The following is a 21,023-nucleotide window of genomic DNA, read 5'->3' on the forward strand; positions in this document are numbered from 1 at the left end:
CTGAATTATCCAAAATTTTACTGGAATTTCACTAGCTATCCACACAGATGGCTTTCACATTCACAAATCTGGTATCCTTATTATTTACTGGAATAGACTAGTTAGTTAAAATTGCCTTCAAACTTTGCTTCTATAGTGTTATGCATTTAGATAATGTAGTGCTTTTACATTTCTCTTTTTACAAATACTTAACTGAATATTGAGAACTTTACTAAAGATACACATAAAATATTACTTTCTAATATATGATAGCTGTTATTTTCCAAATAGCAGATAGATAAGTTGCAACATCAAATGAATTTCCTACTCGTTCAGACGAATGGTGAAATTTGACCGACAGTCAGCTTCTTTGTTAACATTTTTAGACCCTTTGCAGAGGAACAGCATTTGTCCCTCTGAGCTTGCCAGGTTTCTATGTGGGGGAGATCAGCTTTCAGGACTGTCAGCATCCTAGAAATTTAAGCTCTGTGGGTTTTGCCTTTGTCACTAGTAGCTTCTGAAAGAAAATCAGAGCAAGAGCTATTCCTTCATTTTCAAAACTGAGGTGGTAGAGTTTGAAAGTTTAGAATGTCTAGGATACGAAAATGTCTGGGACAGGTAATGAGGTGCTGCTGCAGGGCTGATGGGTCAGGAAAGCTGTAGATCTCTGCCAGCATCTCAGTTACTTGTCTGATATCCATACAGAGGTAAAAGTTGTGATATAGGGAAAAATTGATAAAGTTGTAAACTTGGTCTCTCTTATAAGGTAACCAACGATTACATACTTTATACCGTAACATAAAGTAAAAACTAAAGTATCTAAGCTGTCCTTTTAATTGCTCAAAGATTAAATATCATAACCTTAACAATAATAAAAAAGTAATTTTATGTAGTATTACCAACCAAGCAATTCCACAATGGAAAAAGCATGTAAAAATATGCCATGAATTTTGTGAGAGAATTTGATTAAGTGAAATGGCTACAGCATTCTCATCATTCATCTGTCACTTTTCTAATGGATTTATTTTTAAAGTATCTCCTCTCTAATTTGATTACCTAATCTTGCTACAGTTTCTTCACCTTGGCTGTTCTAGATTCTGGTATGATACCACTTCCTTTCACTTTAGACTATTTTCTCTCTTTCCTCTGCCTGCTGCTGCTGCTGCTGCTCTGGCATGCTCCAAAGACAACTTTTGCATGCGTGGGCTGTCTAACTTTTATCCTGATTTAACGAAACGGATCCGTACTTCCTATCAGAGTAAGTTCTCTAAAGGTTAGGCGAATTGCTTCTTTTTTTAAGTCGTAATTCTTAAGCTAAATCCATTCATGAGTGCTTTGCAATGTGTTTTTTTAAAAAAAAAAAAACACATTCAACATGCATGCAAATTTTTGTTCTGTTATGGAAATGCAATCTGATGTTTTAATCATTTTGTTTTTTAATTTTCAAAATTTTGATTTAAATATTCTAAATCATTGTCATGTGCCCACCCAGCCTTTGTTTTTGTGTTCATTTCAAACCATGTCTTATTAGTCGAAGTAACCGTGCTTCCTTTTTAAGAAGGAAGAGCTGTGGTCCTCTTAGAAATAGTGACCCTGACATACTGTGTCAGTAACAATTCTGTGCTTTCTTATTTTATCAGTGTTGTGCTTTTGACCATTTTGCAATCTAATTACTGTAACAATATTCTTTTATAGTTCCTGGGGATAACTAAGTATTCCTAATTTATGGTGCTTTTTATTAAAATAGAATACCTCAAAACACATGTCAGTGTTGATTTTAGGTACCAGGTTCTGGTATACGGAGGAATTAAAGTCATAACTAACAGGTGAATAATACTAATTGTTTTCTTTGTAGCAAATGCAGATGGAAAGATGGGTGAAATAACTAATTCTAAATATCGGTGCATAAAGTGTGATGGCGTGTCATTAAGATGAACAAAACTGGTGGAGTTAGGAGTAAATAGTTCCAATAGTTACTGGCATGAACAACGTTTATATTGTTCTAATATATTTTTATAAAATCAGGTTGCTTGCCAAAAGATACAATATGGTATTATCATTGTATTAAAGCACACACATACATATAAACACACACATTTGAATATGCATACTGTTGTAACCTGAATTTCTCCAGAAATCTCTTACTAACTGAATCACAGCCCGTAATAAATCATAAAACTTTTACAAGTTTAGTGTTCCTGACAGGAAGCTGGTTCCTGTGAAGTCCTTACAGTCTTTCTGGCATGTCCAGTGTGACCTGTTTTAAGTTATGCCCTCTATCTTTGACCCTTTGGGGGACACTGCTCACTGCCCCTGCTCTAGGTGACTGTGTCACCTTTGACACTGGTCTTGGTTTCTGCTACTCATAAAACAGGAAGAGATACAAGGGCATTTCTTGACATCTTGAAATTATTTCGAATTCAATTTTTAAAAATTTTATATTCAATTTTCAACGTTTTTCTGGTACATAGCTATACCCCTTCATTCAAATGTTTTCAATGGTTGATTTCACATTTTTATGGAGGATTGAGTAATCAGAAAATCCTCATATGGCTACAAACTTGTCTTTGTGTATATTTTTTAAGTTTACTGATCCCTACTCTATAACATTTTTATCACACCCATCCTGTGCAAGCACATAAAGAACTTGCAACTTTCTGTCAAGAGTTTCCAGTACATCTGAATACCGTTTTAGCTTCCCAAAATATTCAAGAATCCAACATTCAGGTTTTACCAGTTTCTCAACGTTTTGCTACCTGATGTTTCCTATAATCAACATGGGATGCTCTTATGATAAGTAGAGAATAGAGCATAAATGCTGGCTCTGAGCTTGTCAGAATTCCACAATACCAGCCATACAGAAAGTATTAGGAAGGTTTGAAAGGTGCTGAATGTTTTTATATTCCACCAATAATAGTAGTAGTAGTAGTAGTAGTAGTAGTAGTAAAATAATAATAATAATAATAATAATAATAATAATAATAATAATAATAATAATCTCTAAGCTTTTAGGGATTTCATTTAGGATCATCTAAAACATAATTTTCTGTTACTTCTCGATAGCAATATGATGCTTAACCCCAGTGTATGTTCCTACCCTTGTGATATACTTATATTTCCTCTCTATAAAGTAACTTGCCCTGTTCAAGTTTCATTTTCTATAAAACTTTTGAACCACCATCTAAGCCCTCTAGTGCCAATTCCTTTAATTAAAGTGCCTATGGTATACAGCTTGTACACAATATGTCTGTGTTATTTCGGTTCCTTTATATAGTTATATATACTCTACATGACAAGAATCTGAAAACCGCATCAATTAAGCTTTTGAAATTTAAATCCAACAAATAAGAATTTATGCACTCTACAGTCAGCACAAATTCTAAGCTAAGCAAGTATATAATGATGGAGTGAGATGGATGCAGTGTGGTGGGAAGCTATCCAATTATCATGGAGAGTCAACAATTATTAGATTGTTTTTCATCAGAGACCCACATAAACAACAGAAGTAAAATTGGGTCCTTATAACGTAGGACTGAAGCAGGAATTCTGTATACCAATGGTCTCTCTGGTGGCCCATATAGCCCTGAAACCTGAAGTCAGATGTCTTAAAGTCCTCTCTTAATGATAAACATTGTATGCTATAAAGAGGTTAATTCTTTAATGATTCAAATATGCTTATTTCAACTTTATAAAAAATGTGTGTCGAATTTTTGCTAAGATACTCTTATGTATTTTTAGAGACCTATATTGCTATAATAGAGATATTGCATCTTTTACAAGGAGTATTCCCTAGCCATTAAAAATGAGTGTCCTGTTCCTATCTATAAAGAGAGATCCCATTTCTGTGGGAATATTCATTCTATTCTTATTGTACCAATAAATGTGTTTGTCATTTAATGGCCATTATAACTCTTTGAAGGAAATGAGGATTTGTTAATATATTCCTCTATAAATGGGAAAAATAACATTGAAAGAGATTAAATTCATTTCTCAAAATCCTAAAGCATGTCAGACTAACTCACATCTATGTGGCACTAAGAAGATCCATGTGCTTTCTACCATGTTACCCTATACCTCTTACAGTTTTAGTCACATTGAGAACCTAATCCATCATTCTTTAATCAAAAGCCACTCCCTTTCCCAATACTACCTATTATCAATAAAATAACATATTCAAAACTGAGACAATGTGAATTTATTTTTCACATCTATGAAATGAAGAATTAGGTAAAGTACTCCATAAATGTCTCTTATATCTCTAAAAAAGTTTTTTTTCCTGTCACCCTTTCTGTTTTGCCCTTGAAGTAATTCATATTTGAACCTTATAATTTTAATTATGATGAAATAACTTAACTTGAATCTTTTCTTGGTCTACTTTTCTAATTAGCTAATCATCTAGTCTAATAGCTTATGAAGCTGCCTCTCATAAGCCTTTAAATTTATGCCTCCAAATTTTTTGTATCATAAAATAATAAAATTTTATAGCTGAAAGAAAATCTCTATATTTAATAAATTACTGTTTGTGGAAGCAGTGAAATACATTGGAAAGAGCAGCAGATACATGCTCAAATTTAGATTGTTCTAGTTTTTCAACTCATTGACGAGTTAATGTAATCTTGAAGATACTTAAATAATTGAGATTTCTTCTCACATATATAAAAGACCATATAAACCATATCTCTACCCCCTTAGAGAGTTGCAGAACTCTTCTGGGTTGGTTTTGTAAAAGAACTTCTCTAACTACTGGATGATTTGGTATTCGTGTGTCATGTACTCAAACGGCAGATGGCTACGTTACTTCCAGAGTCAGAATCATTGTAGGGAAACCAGTGAGCTACAATTTCACCAGTTCTGTCAGTGCCTAGTGTTCTGTTTCTGAGAATGTCAGAAATGTTGCCAGTTAAAACCTGTTTGTATGCCCTGAAAGTCAATGGAAATTTGAAAATACCTTTAAGGTAAAGTGTGGGTTAGAAACATTTATTTGTGCATCAACACAAAATTGTACAAGGGATCCTTTGAGATCCAAGTTTTTCAATGTTCACTGAATGAGATTTTTCAGCTTAGGGAAATGTCCTCAAAACACAAACAAGAAAAAAAATGCTAAGAAAATGAGATAAGAGACTAATTTATAAAGAAATAAGAGGTTAAGTGTAAGAGAACAAGCAAGGGAGGGCAAAAATAAATATCTGAAAGAAAAAAAAAAGTCCAGCATGAAAGGAAAGGAAAGGGGAAAAGAATGTGGAAGGAAGGAATATCTCAGACAAAAAAGAAAGACCAGCATAGATTGTGATAAACAAAAAGATCCACTCATTCAATTTTTAAAATAACTATTGTGTTGAATGACGTTCTTAGGCAATGAGTGCCCCATGGTGAGGGAATCATCCTGACCTGTTACTTGCAGTTCCTGTTGACCAGACCCTACACAGGTAGATAAATCCATAGGTAGACTAACTGAAGAGTAGCAATGCTGTGGAGGAGAAAATGAGAAGAGTGGCCAATTATATTCCTGACTGTTTGTTTTATGTGTTTTCTGAGCCTACTCAGAAAGAAATACCCAAGCACAGCTGTGCAAGATAATGAGGAAGAGGTCAGAGCTTTGGACTCCCAGGCCCAATCAAGCTGCAGTTAGAGCCCTAGACTGCATTTCCCACCAGAATTAGCCAAAGCCAGTTTCTTTAAATGACAAAATAAGAAAACAGTGGCTTTTTAAATAAAAGATGTATGATTTAAAGTGATATTTAAAAGGTTAGATCCCAGGCAGATAGTACCAGAAGAGGAGAACCTGAAAAAGACATCCAAGTACTAATAGTTTCTAGACTGTAGCAAAAAGAAGCGAGACCCGGGTTGAAGCCAAATAACTGTTCAGCTAAGCAGATGAACTCAAAAAGCCAAGGCTAAGTCACACTGCTTTCAAAGCATTTGGCTTGAGAAGATGTAGAAAACGGGTCAGTACTTGGATTGGATAAGCTAGTAAGAGGAATTTTCCACTCTCATTTCTAAAAAATAATAAGATGTCATAAAGATACATGACTATGAAATAATCTACTCAGAAAGAGATTTGTGATAAAGAAGGAGAGATAAAAGGCAACAGAACTCTCAGGAAGGTGAGGAGATCAGCATGTGTGCCAGGAGGGACATGATTATGCCATAGAGGTGCCACATGAAAACTATGTGACAGCATTGTAATGACTGTCAAAATGTGAACGAAAGGAAAACATTATAAAAGACTACAAAATATCAACATGAAGCGTACTGTTACATTAAAATAATCATTAAAGGGAAAAAAATCACCTCAGTCAGTTTCCTATTTTCCCAAAATTTTTATGAGATAAAACAATATTCTCATAGTCAGAAAATGTGTATTTCAAAATAATTATTGTTTTTAATAATTCTATTAAGTAATAATAACTAAAATCTCCAGTATGAGTTTGGGGTCTATTGTAACTTGACAAATGACAATAGTTTTACCATAAGTTCCCTTTACCAAGAAGATAGGTAAAAGAGCTCGACAAACAACAAGTCCAGTAAGCACTACAGAAATAGATAAATGCAGCTTAGCTCTGCATGTGTGCTCCTGCGTGTGTAAGTGCCCACTCGATGTGCACGCTCATATGTCATGAAGAAGCCAGAGGTCAGTCTCAAGTGCCATTCTTCAGTGTTGCCACCTCGTTTTTGAGTCAGTCAGTGTCTCCAGCTCGGGGACTGCCACTGTGTGCCACCATATGTGGATATTTTACATGGGCTCTGGGGAATCATACGCAGCTCCTCATGCTTGTGTAACAACCACTTTACAGAACAAACTCTCTTCCAGCCTTGAAGTTAAGTTTATAACTTTCAGGGTTTTATTTTAATTTCTAAAAGGGATAATCTGACATATACTTCATATTTCTTGTCTATTAATGATATTGTAATGACTTAACCTCATTTCTCTTATCTCCTAATATAGCCTGGGAAATTTATGTAATGACCTCTGCCCCTTTTTTATCAGTATAATAAAAATAATAATATAACTTTTCTTATGGTTTGTTACATGCAAAAGAGAAAGCTTACGCAAATTACCTAGTGTATTAGGTGCAAAATGTTACTGATAATGAACATGTGGATATTAGGCATTTGTAATTTTAGTTATTCAAAGTCATACAAAGTTTTCCAAATTTTTATAAAATCTGCATAATTTTTTCAGCTACACACATTATCATTATAGTTCTTTTTTCTGTCTGTTACTTATCAGTTGTTCCAAGTTGCTTTTCTTAATATTCCTGGTTTAATTAGTCTTTTCCTTTTTATAACCTGCTATTTCTAATTGAATGTCAAATAACAAAGCCTGTTTAAGTGAATAAAAATTCAAGAACTATCTAACATAATGTCATAGTGCTTCTGTAAATTAATATTCATTGTTTAGTTATAAATTACCTTGTATTCACTTTTTATTTATGGGGCAAAAAATGTGCTCAAGATCACTTAAGTTAATTGATGTATACTCTCAGATTAATGGTAATACTTACATCAATAAATATCAATAGCAATATAATGACAGAAAATAGAAATTTAAAGGTTGGATGATCTTATTAAGTTAAAAATGTCTTGAAATTTTCCAATGAAATCTGAAATATACTGAGTAACATGCTTTGAAGCTTATGCTCAAAACCCTGAGAAGAATATGATAGAGAAGAAAATTCCTGAGACCTTCAATGTTTTTACCCTATCTTTCATATGTTTAGAAACACAAAGGGTTGCAGTTGTATTACAGTGTCACTAGTATAGTTACACACTGTAAAAGCAATCAGACAAGGAGAAAGAGCTCCTACATCCTGGGTGTTTTAAAGCCTATGCCACCCAAGTGTGTCTAAGTCCACTGTGATGTGACAGGATTATCTGGAGATTTGAACGTACTCTGCTTGTAAGTGATAAATGACTCATTGTAAATCGGTTTCTGGTAAGCTGTACCATTGACTTACTTCTGTGATCTTATTTATTCAAAAAGGTATTTATGTGCCCAACTCTTCAAACTTACAGTGTCTCATTATGAACATAGGGGTTAAGGGATATTTTCATAATAAGACATTACGTTTTCACCTTGTGACTTTTATGAGGATTGCTTTTCCTGTTCCTATATCAGTTTCTTTCAGTTGCTGTGCTAAAGTTAGAGTAACAAATGCAACTTGAGAGAGAAAGTGTTTGTTTGGGCTTACAGTTCAAGAGATGGTACAGCCCATCATGTCAGGGAAGGCATGACAATAGGAGCATGAGGCTACCTAGCAGTCAGGAATTTGAAAAGAAAAAAATCAGTAATTGGTGGCCAGCCTATATAACCTCAAGGTTCTTTGCTAAGGCACACATTTCAACCATAAAATTCTGTCCTTGGCCCCATACGCTCATGGTCATCTCATAATGTAAATGCATTTGATACAATTTTTTAAATCCCCATAGTCTATAACAGACATACCAGTGTTTAAAGACACAAAGTTTCTTCTGAGACTCAAGGCAGTCTCTTAAGTGCAACCCCTGTAGAATAAATATTTTTTAAAAATTTAAAGATTTCATTCTTCCAACTTAACACTTACACAGAGTATACATTCCCATTCCAAAATGGAGGAACAGGAATACAGTGTAGACAGATGGGACCAAAGCAAGACCGAAACTCAACAAGGAATACAAAGTTTTGCACCTCCATGCCAAGTATCCAGAACTTCAGTGTCAAAGGGCTTAAGTGGCTCCACACCTCCATTTGTGCCTTCTACAGTATGTGTCTCTCTCCAGAGACATCTGCCTGGATGCAGTCCTCCTTGGCAGGTATCCCTTGGCTCTGACACATCGAACATCTTTATGTCTTCATCACAACTTAGGTTTCCTCTTCACAGCCGCAGTCAGTGGTCCCCAAAGGCCTTCCTGTAGGTACTCCAACCTTGCTACACATTGCCTTGCCTCAGTGGATGAAACCATGAAAGATGAACCCATCATCCTTTCAATATTATATCCAGGACCAATACCTTAGGGATAACTAAAATGGTCTACTTCCAGCAATAATGGAGTATGATCCCCTTGGAACACAGTTGCAATAGCTTCTGTATGCTAAACCAAAAAATAAAATAAAATAAAAATAAAATAACAACAACAACAACCTTTAGGATATTGCCTTCCAGGAACAAGAAGGCCCTCAAACTCTCTCCTCTCATAACTTGGAGGCTTTACTGGATGAGGTCTTATTCTCAAAATACCTTTCCTGTTGTTCCTGGCTTTTCTTTAATGACACTAACTCTTTTACAATGACAGCCTCATTTTCAGCATGTACCTTCGCTGTAATATTTAACCTCCTACTCTTCTTTTCCTCTCCAAATTGCACTGTTTATGTCTTTCTGCCCTATTCGTTGCTCTTTTTCACTGTAGACATGTGAGTGGAATCAGGAATAACAGGCACATCCTGAATGTTTTACTGTCTTAAAATTTCCTCTGCCAAAAACAGTCTATTCCTTTTTTTCTGCAGCCTCATGAGAGTTCTCAGGATATGGTCAGAATGTATCCATATATGGCCCTATCTCACAAATGACCCCAGTCCCATTCTCGATAGAGTCTTGTCTCTCATGAGTTGGCCCTCCAGTGTCTGTTTCTCTCATCACTCCCGTCTTCCAGCATAAACAAAAAGGTGATAGGGAGAAAGGGAACAGAGATAATTTTCATCATTCACAATACCTCTTAAATATTTCTGTGCCTGGAAACAGATGTATGCGTTTGCTCAGAAAGTGAAAGTGGAAGGTAAGAAATAGAAGGAGGAGGTGGATGCAGTGTTTGTTGTAACTTGATGCCACTGAATGAGCCACTTATATATAAAATACTAAAACCAATCATAAACATTTAAATCTGTAGTGTCTCTTAAAAGATCTTTCTAAAATCAATAACCTCTTGGAGGAGAAAATGATATCTTTTAAAAGTATTTTCTATTTACCATTATTCTTGGTACATTTGCTAAGGAATTTGGTCATTTATAAAGTATGGTTGGTTGGTCCTTTATTAAATGCTTGACACAATAACAAAATAAGAATTACCTATGAAGTGTCAGCAAAATTTAACTCTCTTCTCCTTTTCTCTCCTTCCCTGTCTTCCCCCACCCCCACCCTCACCCTCTCTCCTTTACATTTTCAGGCTTAACAGAGCTGAATGATAGTCCAGTTCCCTTGGAACTTGAGCGGTGCAAGTCTCCCACTTCAGGTAAACACAGTGGTATTTTTCAAGCTTCTGGTAATTCACTGAAGTAAACTATTAATTTACTTTCATAAGTCTTTTAAAATTAATAATTCAATTTCTGAAACTTAATCATAAGTACCTTTGTTTCCAGAATAAATACAAATGAATGTTTTTTATAAATCTTTGGTTCAAATAAAAATAAGACCAGATATGAGTATAATACTTTTAATTATACCTTAAAGAAAGATCATTTTTCAGATATATTAAAAATGCCAAAAATTGTCATCTATTGGTATAGCTATATTTGTGAGAAATATAAACTTTAGTTGCAGACAAAAATTATAGACTGTACCTGGGCCACTATTTTATGAATTGTTTATTTATTGACAAATTATAATGAAATCTGATGTGGCATAAAATAAATCATCTTCAAGATTAAGTGTGAGCCCTCTGAATGTTCATGTAAAAACATAAGGAAAGAGTTCTAGAGGTAAGTCTTTAAGGCATATAAACAAATTAATGTCTTGACATGGTAGGATTCTGAGTAGTTGCCTATTTTTTAAAAAAATATCAGATAATATATTGTCTCAAAAATTATTTACAATTATTTCAGAGTATCTATTCTAAATTTTCTATAATATATAACAATGTATAAAATATTAGTACCTAATTATTGTGTGTGTCTTTGATGGTTGGCAGATCCATTCCTACCAAATAACAGAAGTGACTGAGGTGTAGTCAAATGCTAGGCTCTTGGCCTAGCATGTGCAAGGCCCTGAGTTTTGGAGTCAGCAATATAAAGCCTTTTTTTTTTCTCAAAATAGCAAAAGATATCATTACTTTTTATTTACATTATTTTTTAATTTATATGGAATTGTTAAAATTTAATAATGCTTCTTAAAGCATATATCTGGATTTTAGAAATTCTTTTAGAATTGCAGCATTTTTTCAATTTGTTCTACCCTCTACAAGTTGCTGATTCTTTTTCTTTGCTCCATAGGAATCTAGCCTATCTAGAACCTATTGTGTCCTGTATGACATTCTCTTTTAATAAAATATTTCATATTTTATTTTATTGCTTTTTAAAGGTAATTTTATTTCTATATATGTGACCCCACAAGAATATATGTGTACTACATATGTGTAGGGGCTTGCAGAGGCCAGACAAGGGGATCAGATCTAAAAGTGAAAATGATATTTTCAATTATTATGAACATGTATGTCGGGAGCCAAACCTAGTTCCTCTGCAAGCACATTACTCTGAACCTCGGTACTATCTCTCCAGCCCCATGTTGATTTTATCTTAAGATGCCTAATAAACTCTTCTTTTTGTATCCTCATTGGCACCATGGTGATTTCGGAAATCATGGCCTCATGTCTAGAGTAACATGAAATGTTCTAGCAAATGCTCTGCCTTTCACCCTCCCTCACTGTTCACTCTTCATGTCATATTGCAGAATTAATTTCCATAAGATATTACTTTGCTCGTACTTTTTGTAATTAGCAATATTTCATATAATTTCAATAGCCTTTATCAGATTGTTGTACAACTTAACTTTAAATTCTCTTCCTGAACCTGAATTTGAGTAATAAACATTGAATTCTCCCTTCCATTCTGTTCTTACACATTGTTTCTGTCCTTCTGAAAAGCTAAATGTTATTTTAGTTTTTATTTATTTTTCCAGACAATTTATGTTTGAAAATAAACAAAAGAAATCTCTTTTAGCCCCATGTCTTATGTGGTTTAATGTAATCATGTTTGCATTAATTATGTGCATGAGGACCTGAGTCAGACCCCTAGAAGACATACAAGAGGCTGGACATCGTGGCAGGTTCTAACATACGTGCTCTAGGGATCCGACTCAGGTCCTTACACATGGGTGACAGGCACTTCACTAACTGGATCCTTCTCCTCCTCCTCCTCTTTCTTCCCTTCCTCCTCTTCTTTCTCCTCCTCCTTCTTCTGCACAAGAGTTTAAGTGATTTTTGAAATTACTCTTTAAAGTTTAAGTAACATTTTTCTATTAAAACCATTACTCCATATATTCTTTATTTTTGTATAATTATACTTTCTCTTTAAAGAAAATTTATCCCCATCATGAAAATTTTCACTTGGTCTTAAACAATGTTTTACTTTTGTTTATTTTTAACTTTTAATTTCCAGTTTATCTGTATTAATTGCTTCTGTTTTCCTTTTCCTTTATTTTTCTTTTCCTTAATTAGTTAATTAATTTGTTTATATACTTACTTATTTTTCCATAATGTCAAGTATTTGTTTGGGCCTGGCTTACAGTTTCAAATGTTTAGTCCATGACCTTCATAGCAGGAAGCATGGCAGCATGCAGGCAGGCATAATGCTGGAAAAGGAGCTGAGCGTTCTGCATCTTCATGAGAAGGAAGCCAGGAAGGGACTGTCTTCCAGCCAAGTATAATTATAGGCTATTTTATACTGGCCGGAGGTCGAAAGACCACCACCATAGTAACTCACTTCCTTCAAAAAGGTACCATCTACACCCTCAAGTTATACGTCATAGTAGTGTCAGTTTTAGGGCAAGCACATTCAAATCACCAGTTTATTTCTACTATGAATTATTTCGTGCATTGAAATATGATTATGACATGCAAAGGCTTTACCAACTTGATTATGCTGAAAAGGTTCCTCTCTTGCATATGTTATGTATTCAGAGACTACTTTTGCATGTAAAGGATTTTCCAACTTGAGTACATTCACAAAATTTTTGTCTAGCTTGTGTTCTGTTATGACTTTGGAGGCTATAGTGATATGCGTAGGCCTTTTCACATTCACAACATTCATAAGGTTTCTCTAAGATGTGTGTTCCGTAAAGTATTTGATAGGACAGTGATATGCAAAGGCTTTACCACATACATTACAATCATAGGGCTTCTCTCCACTATGCGCTCATTTATGTATTTGGAGATGACCGTGCTATGCAAAGGCTTTATCAGTTTAATTACCTTAGTAAGGCTTCTCTCCTGCACATTTGCCTTTGTGTATTCAGAGATGGTTGTGTCCTAGAAGGGTTTTAACTCTTTCATTACATACATGCAGTTTCTCTAGTATGTGTTTTTATGAATGTAGAGATCACTGTGACATGCAAGGGCTTAATAAACGGATTACATTCATAGAGTTACTCTCTTGGATGTATTCTATTATGTAATTGTAGATGACTGTGAATTGCCGAAGTATTACCACACTGATTGCATTAATAAGGGCTCACTCCAGTGTGATTTCTTTTGTGTATCTGTAAAGAACTATGACCTGCAAAGGCTTTACCACATTGATTATATTCATAAAGTTTCTCTCCAGTATGTGTTCTTTTATGTTTTTGAAGATGATTGGATATTGCAAAGGCTTTACCACATTAATTACATTTATAAGGTTTCTCTCCAGTATGAGTTCTTTTATGATATTGGACATAACCAGATGTTGCAAAGGCCACATTGATTACTTTCACACAGTTTGTCTCCAGTATATATTCTTATATGGTATTAGAGATGACTGGGTCTTGCAAAGGCTTTATCACATTGATTACATTCACAAGGTTTCTCTCCACTATATCTTACATGCCTTTCATGTCTTCTAGAACTTTGCTATTGTTCTTCAATATGGTGGTCTTCCCAATTGTAGCCTATAGAAGTTAGTTATCCCATATCACATCTTTCTCCAGACTCTTCTGGGAAGGATCCATCAGATTCCACTCTTCCCCAATGAAGTTCACATGCTCATCACCATAAGTCACTGCATTCATGTCTTCACTTTGGAACTTACTTGAGGTCCCCTCACAGTACCCAACAGCAGTGCTCAAAGCAAAACAAAGAAAACATTCAAACATACACAGCAAAAGCCTATATATTTATCTTTACATTCCAGATTTTATTCCCCTCCCAGTCCACCCTTCAAAGTGCCACATCCCATACCCCCTCCCCTCCCCCACCCACCTGTCTCCACAAGGATGTTCCCACCCCACCCACCACACCGGAACAATAAACTTCCTGGGGTCTCCAGTCTCTTGAAGGTTAGATTCATCTTCTCTGACTGAACCCAGACCAAGAGTCCTCTGCTGTATATGTGTTGGAAGCCTCATCTCAGCTGGTGTATGCTGCCTGGTTGGTGATCCAGTGTCTGAGAGATCTCAGGGGTCCAGGTTAATTGAGACTGCTGGTCCTCCTACATGGTTGCCCTCCTTTACAGCTTCCTCCAGCTTTCCCCTCATTCAACCACAGGGGTCAGCAGCTTCTGTTGATTTGTTGGGTGCAAATATCTGTATCTGATTCTTTCAGCTGCTTTTTTTGGGTCTTTGAGAAGGCAATCATGATAGGTTTGCCCTATCATGAAGTTTGTGAACGCTCGGTAGCCTCAGTACTGATGTCAGGTCTTGGGGCCTCCCCTTGAGCTGGATCCCCTTTGGGTCTGTCACTGGACCTCCTTTTCCTCAGGCTCTTCTCCATTTCTGTCCCCGCAGTTCTTTCATACAGGAAGAATTATGGGTCAGAGTTTTGACCGTGGGATAGCAACCCCATCCCTCACTTGATCCCCTGTCTTTCTGCTGGAGATGGGTTCTATACGTTTCATCTAGGATCCTCTCCCACTTTGAGTCCTGAGAGACTCTCATGTCCCAGGTCTCTGGTGTATTCTTGAGGGTCCTCCCAATCTCCTTGCTCCTGAGGTTGCCTGTTGCCATTCTTTATGCTGGCCCTCAGGGTTTCAGTCCCCCGGCCCGCCACCCAATACCAGATTATGTTCCCCTTCCCCCTCCTCCTTCCCCTCCCACGTCCCTCTCTCCCCGCTTGTGGTTGCTTTCTTCTCCCTCTCAAGTGGAACTGAGGCATCCTTACTTGGGACATTCAGCTTTGTTGACTTTTTTGAGTTCTGTGGACTGTATCTTGGGTATTCAGTACCTCATTTTTTGTTTTGTTTTGCTTGGCTAAAATCCACTTATTAGTGAGTACATACTGGGCGTTTCCTTTCAGGTCTGAGTTCCCTCACTCGGGATGATATTTTCTAGTTCCATCCATTTGCCTGCAAAACACAGGATGTCCTCATTCTTAACAGCTGAATAGTACTCCATTGTATAAATGAACTACATTTTCTGTATCCAGTCTTCTGTTGTGGAACATCTGAGTTGTTTCCACTGGCTATCACAAATAAGGCCCCTATGAACAAGTGGAGCATTGCCCCTGTAGCATGGTGGGACATCTTTTGAGTATATTCCCAAGAGTGGTATAGCTGGATCTTTAGGTAGATCTATTTCCAATTTTAGAGTAGTCTGTTTCCCAAGTGAAACTCCATGGGAGAAAATTAAAATTTTTTGCAAGTGGTTATCAATTGGAGATAGCTTCTGGGTTTGTATTCAGAAGCACTGGGACCCAATGTGGTGCCAACCCACGAGGTCCTGTGCATGCTGTCTCTGTCTTGAGTTCATATGTACACCAGTCTTGGTCCTATTCTGTTTAGAAAGCCTTGTTTTCTTGACGTCCTCCATCCCCTCAGCTTCTTATATTCTTTCTACCTCCGCCTTCACAAGGTTCTCTTGGCCCTGAGGAAGGGATTTGATGGAGACAACATATTCCAAGGTCTTTCACTCTCTGCATCATGTCTGACTGTATATTTGTTCCCATCTGCTGCAGGAAGAAACTTTTCTGATTATGGCAGAGCCAGGCAATGATCTATGAATGTAACAGAGTGTCATTAGGAGTCATTGAGTGATTCCTATATCTATATCTATATCTATATCTATATCTATATCTATCTATCTATCTATCTATCTATCTATCTATCTATCTATCTATATATATATATATATATATATATATATATCTTTAGAATGGTAGTATCTGCCTTTCCTCTAGGTTCCTAGGCTATTTAGTCTCATATTCTTAGACATTCAAACAAGGTCAGGTATGGACTCCGTCTCATGGATTGGGCCTTCAGATAAGTTATATACGGTTGGTTATTCCCACAAGCTTTGTGTCACCAGCACACTAGCATACCTTGTAAGCAGGACACCGCTGTAGATTGCTGGTTTGTAGTTGGGTAGTTATGTGTTTCTCCTTTGGTAAGGAGCAGAGTAACCTAATGACATCCAGAACACTAGCCCATGAAAGTGAAGGTTCTATGTAGGCATCAGCTAAACATCTCGGTGTTTAATGAGTTATGTAGGTGTTGTCTTCAGCTGTGTGGCCCTGCTGCCAGTTTGAGGAGGCAACTTGTAGTCTTGGCAACAGCCTAATATGTCTGGGGTTCCCATGAACCCCTTTGGCTAACAACTCAATTGCTAAAAGCTTTGTTTGGTGACAAGAGATTGCCAGTCAGGACTCTGTCTCTCCATTATTTGATGATTTGATGCTATGTTTGTGTTTTAGGAAGCTTTTACTTTATTAGGTTTTAAGACTGCCCTCAAATGCCCCTTAATTTTAGCTGACTGTCCCTGCTTTCCTTCCTCCGCGCTCTTCTCTCCTTTCTATCCACACTTGGTATTCCTCTTTCAGTCTTCCTAATCTATCTGTAACTATTCTCTTTTCATTTTATAAGACAACTAGCTGTACCCATCAGTCCTTACTATTTATCTGTGGTTTTATGGATTGTACCTTGATTATTATTGACAACAGCTAATATTCAAATATAAGTGAATATATATACATATATATATATATATATATATATATATATATATATATATTTGTCTTTCTGGATTTGGGTTGCCATACTCAGGATAATTTTTTTCTAGCTCCATTCATCTGTACCTATGACTTCCATAATTACATTTTTTAATGTCTTGATACTATTCCACTTTTTTCTCCATTCATTCTTCTGTTTATGGACATTTAGGTTGTTTCCAATTTTTGGCTATTGTAAGTAGAGCAGCAATGAATATAGATGACAACTTTTCTCTGTTGTAGGATGAAGTGTTCTTTGGGTGTATACCCAAGAGTGGTATAGCTGGATCTTGAGGTAGATCTATCCCATTTCCTGAGAAACTGCCACACTGATTTCCACAGTAGCTGTACTAGTTCTTGTTGACACCACAGTGGATAAGTGTTTATTCTACGTGTTCTACATCCTTGCAGATATGAGCTATCATTTGTTTTATTGATCTTAGTAATTCTGACAGGCATATGATGTAAGCTCAACATTATTGATGTGCATTTCCCTAATGGCTAAGGATGCTCAGCATTTTGTTAAGTGTTTCTCAGCCATTTTGATTTCCTCCTTTCAGAATTCTCTATTTAGATCTATACCCTGTTTTTAATTCAGTTCTTTGTCTTCTTGATGGCCAGATGTTAAAGCTCTTTATACATGTTAGATATTAGTCCTCTATTAGATATATAGTTGGTAAAAAAATCTCTTCCCATTCTGTAGCTGACCATCTGTCCTAATGATTGGTGTCTTTTGGAGTAAAAAGGTTTTCCCTAGCAAGTGCAAGGCCCTGGGTTCAGTCCTCAGCTCAAAAAAAAAAAAAAACAGCTTTTCAGTTTCATGAGGTCCCATTTATTGGTTGTTCTTAGACCTCTGTTCTATTGATGTTCTCTTCAGAAAATATTTTCCTGTCCCTAAGAGCTCAAGACTATTCCCTACTTTATCACCTATTGGTTCACTGTATCTGGCCTTATATTGAGGTTTTGGAAGTTGAATTTTGTACATGGAAATAAATATGTATACTATCAATCATCTGCAAATAAGGATACTTTGCATTCTTCCTTTATAATTTGTATCTCCTTGATCTGCTTCAATTGTCTTACTGCTCTAGCTAAGACTTCAAGTACTATATTGAATAGAAATTGAGAGAATAAATACCTTAACTTGTTCCTAATTTTAGTGAAATTGAATTGAATTTCTATCCATTTAAGTCAATGTTAACTGTAGGTTTTTGTACTGTTTGCTTGCCTTTATTATGTTGAGGTATGGCTCTTGTATCCCTAATCTCTCCAATACTTTTATTATGAAGGGGTATTGAATTTTATAAAAGGTATTTTCTGTATTTAGTAAGATAATTGTGCATTTTTTAATTCCAGCTTCTTAATATGTGGATTGCATTATTTATCAACTTACATATGTTGAACCATCTTTCTAAGATAAAGCTTACTTGGTCATAGTACATGATCTTTTTGTTATATGACTATATAAGTACCTATATTTACTGATCAGGCCAATGTTACCAGATATGGTCACAAGGAATTAAATTCGACCAGATTGGAGGGGCCTCAGCAGGACCGAGGCTGTGCCAATTTTATTGGAGCAATCAGACTCTTAATACATTTATCAGAAATAGAATATGATGGCAATTGCCAGGATCAATTCAATTGTAGTTTCCAGTATACAATGATGTTTGAAAATTATATAGGGTACACAAGATTAATGTCTATGACCAATTGCCATGTCAAGTTTCCATGCTTCCTTGACTGCAAAGGGAATATACAGAGAAACACAGAGCAGCATGAACACTTCACTGCCTTGAGGGGAGTGCGTCATGGACTAGAAGGCACATCGTGCCCCAGGAACCATGCACTCTAACCTACAGAACCTATGACACATGCCTGTCAAGGCAGTGAGGTTAGGCCAACTCCAGGGTACCCAGCATTTCTGGATTCGGTTTGGAAGTACTTTATTGAAGATATTTTCATCTAAGTTCAGCAGGAAAATTGATCTGTAATTTGCCTCCTTTATTGGATCTTTATGTGGTTTGTGTATCTGAGTGACTGTGAGCTCGTGGAACAAATTGGGCAATGTTCTTTCTGTTTCTCTTTGGGGAATAATTTCAGGAGTATTGGCATTAACTTGGCTTGGAAAGTATCATAGAATTCCACTTTGAGATTTTTTTTCTTGGGTTGGGGCTTGTAGACTTTTAAACATTGCTTCTACTTCACTAGGGGAATATAGGTCTGTTTAAATTGGCAATCTGATATTGATTTAACTTTGGTAATTGTCATATGTCAAAAAATTATATAATTCATTTAAATTTTCCAAATTGGAGGAGTAAGGTTTTTAAAGTACTTCCTTATGATTCTTTTGATATCCTTTTTTTCCTTTTAAAACATTTTTTAATTTACTTTTTCACATAACATCTTGCTCACTTCCCCCATCCCAAATGCCTTCCTCCATTACCCTCTCCTTCTCCTCTGAGCTAGTGGGAGCCCCTGGGTATCCTCCCACCCTGGCACTTCAAGTCTCTGCAAGGCTAGGTACTTCTCCTCCCACTGAGGCCAGATGAGGCATCCCAGCTTGAAGAATGTATCTCATATACAGGCAACCAGATCATGTTCTCCTCTTCCTCCCCACTCCTCCCCATTCCCTCCCAGACCCCTCCCTCCTCCACTTGTGGTTGCTTTCTTCTCCTTCCCAAGTGGGACTGAGGCATCCTCACTTTGGCCCTTCACATTCTTGACCTTTTTGAGGTCTGTGGACTGTTTCTTGGGTATTCAGTACTTTACTTTTTGACGGGGGACTAATATCCACATAAGAGTATGTACATATCATGCATGTCCTTTTGGGTCTGAGTTACCTCACTCAGGATGATATTTTCTAGTTCCATCCATTTTCCTGCCAAAATTAGGATGTCTTCATTCTTAATAGCTGAGTAGTATTCCATTGTGTAAATGAACCACATTTTCTGCATCCATTCTTCTGTCATGGGACATCTGGGTTGTTACCAGCTTCTGGCTATCACAAATAAGGCTGCTATGAACATAATGGAAATGTGCCCCTGTGGCAAAGTCAGGGCATCTTTAAGGTATATTCCTAAGACTAGTATTGCTGGGTCTTAAGGCAAATCTAGTTCCAATTTTCTGAGGAACCTCCAAATTGATTTCCAGAATGGTTATACCAGTTTGCAATCCGAACAACAATAGAGGAGTGTTCCTCTTTCTCCACATCCTTGCCACCTAAGGTTATGATCTTAGCCATTCTGATAGGTGTAAGGTAGAATCTCAGGGTAGTTTGATTTGCACTTCTCTGATCACTAAGGACTTTGAACATTTCTTTAGGTGCTTCTCAGCCATTCGAGATTCCTTTGTTGTGAATTCTTGGTTTAGTTCTATGACCCATCTTTTGATTGGGTTGTTTGGGTTTTTGTGGTTAGCTTCTTGAGTTTTTTATATATTTTGGATATTAGCCCTCTATTAGATGTGGGGTTAGTGAAGATTTTCTTCCCAATCTGTAGGTTGCCAATTTGTCTTATTGACTATATCCTTTTCCTTATAGAGGCTTTCCAGTTTCATGAGGTCCCATTTATCAATTCTTCATCTTAGAGTGTAAGCCATTGGAATTCTGTTTCAGAAATTTCCCCTTGTGCCAATGAGTTCAAGGCTCTTTCCCACTTTCTCTTCTATTAGATTCAGTGTATCTGGTTTTATGTTGAGGTCCTTGATCACATAGACTTGAGATTTGTGCAAGGTGACAAATATGGAACCATTTTCATTTTTTCCAGCATAAAGACAGCTGATTAGACCAGCACCATTTATTGATGATGCTTTTCTTTTTTCCATTATATATTTTGGCTTCTTTGTCAAAGATCAAGTGTGTGTAACTTGTGCGGTATTATTTCTGGGTCTTCAGTTTTATTCCATTGATCAACCTGTCTGCCTCTGTACCAATACCATGCAGTTTTTATCACTATTTTCCTGTAGTAGATTTAGATCAGGGATGGTGATTCTCCTAGCCATTCTTTTACTGTTAATTGTTTTTGCTATTCTGCATTTTTGGCATTTTCAGATGAATTTGAGAATTGCTTTGTCCATGTCCTTGAAGAAAAATGTTGGGATTTTGATGGGGATTGCATTGGATCTATAGATTGCCTTTGGTAGGATGGCCATTTTTGCTATGTTAATTCTGCCAAACCATGAGC

General features: G+C 36.3%; 1 protein-coding gene across 1 annotated transcript in view; it reads left to right on the top strand.

Moving 5' to 3' along the window:
- Stxbp5l (syntaxin binding protein 5 like) overlaps positions 1-21,023 on the top strand; it is a 171,706-nt gene that overhangs the window by 97,430 nt on the left and 53,253 nt on the right. The window contains exons 15-16 of the mRNA XM_032899379.1: positions 1,166-1,237; positions 10,120-10,185. Coding sequence (XP_032755270.1) covers positions 1,166-1,237; positions 10,120-10,185 — 138 coding nt within the window. The remainder of the gene's footprint in view (positions 1-1,165; positions 1,238-10,119; positions 10,186-21,023) is intronic.

Source organism: Rattus rattus, chromosome 4 (genome assembly GCF_011064425.1).
Source record: "Rattus rattus isolate New Zealand chromosome 4, Rrattus_CSIRO_v1, whole genome shotgun sequence".
In the NCBI taxonomy this organism is placed as follows: domain Eukaryota; kingdom Metazoa; phylum Chordata; class Mammalia; order Rodentia; family Muridae; genus Rattus; species Rattus rattus.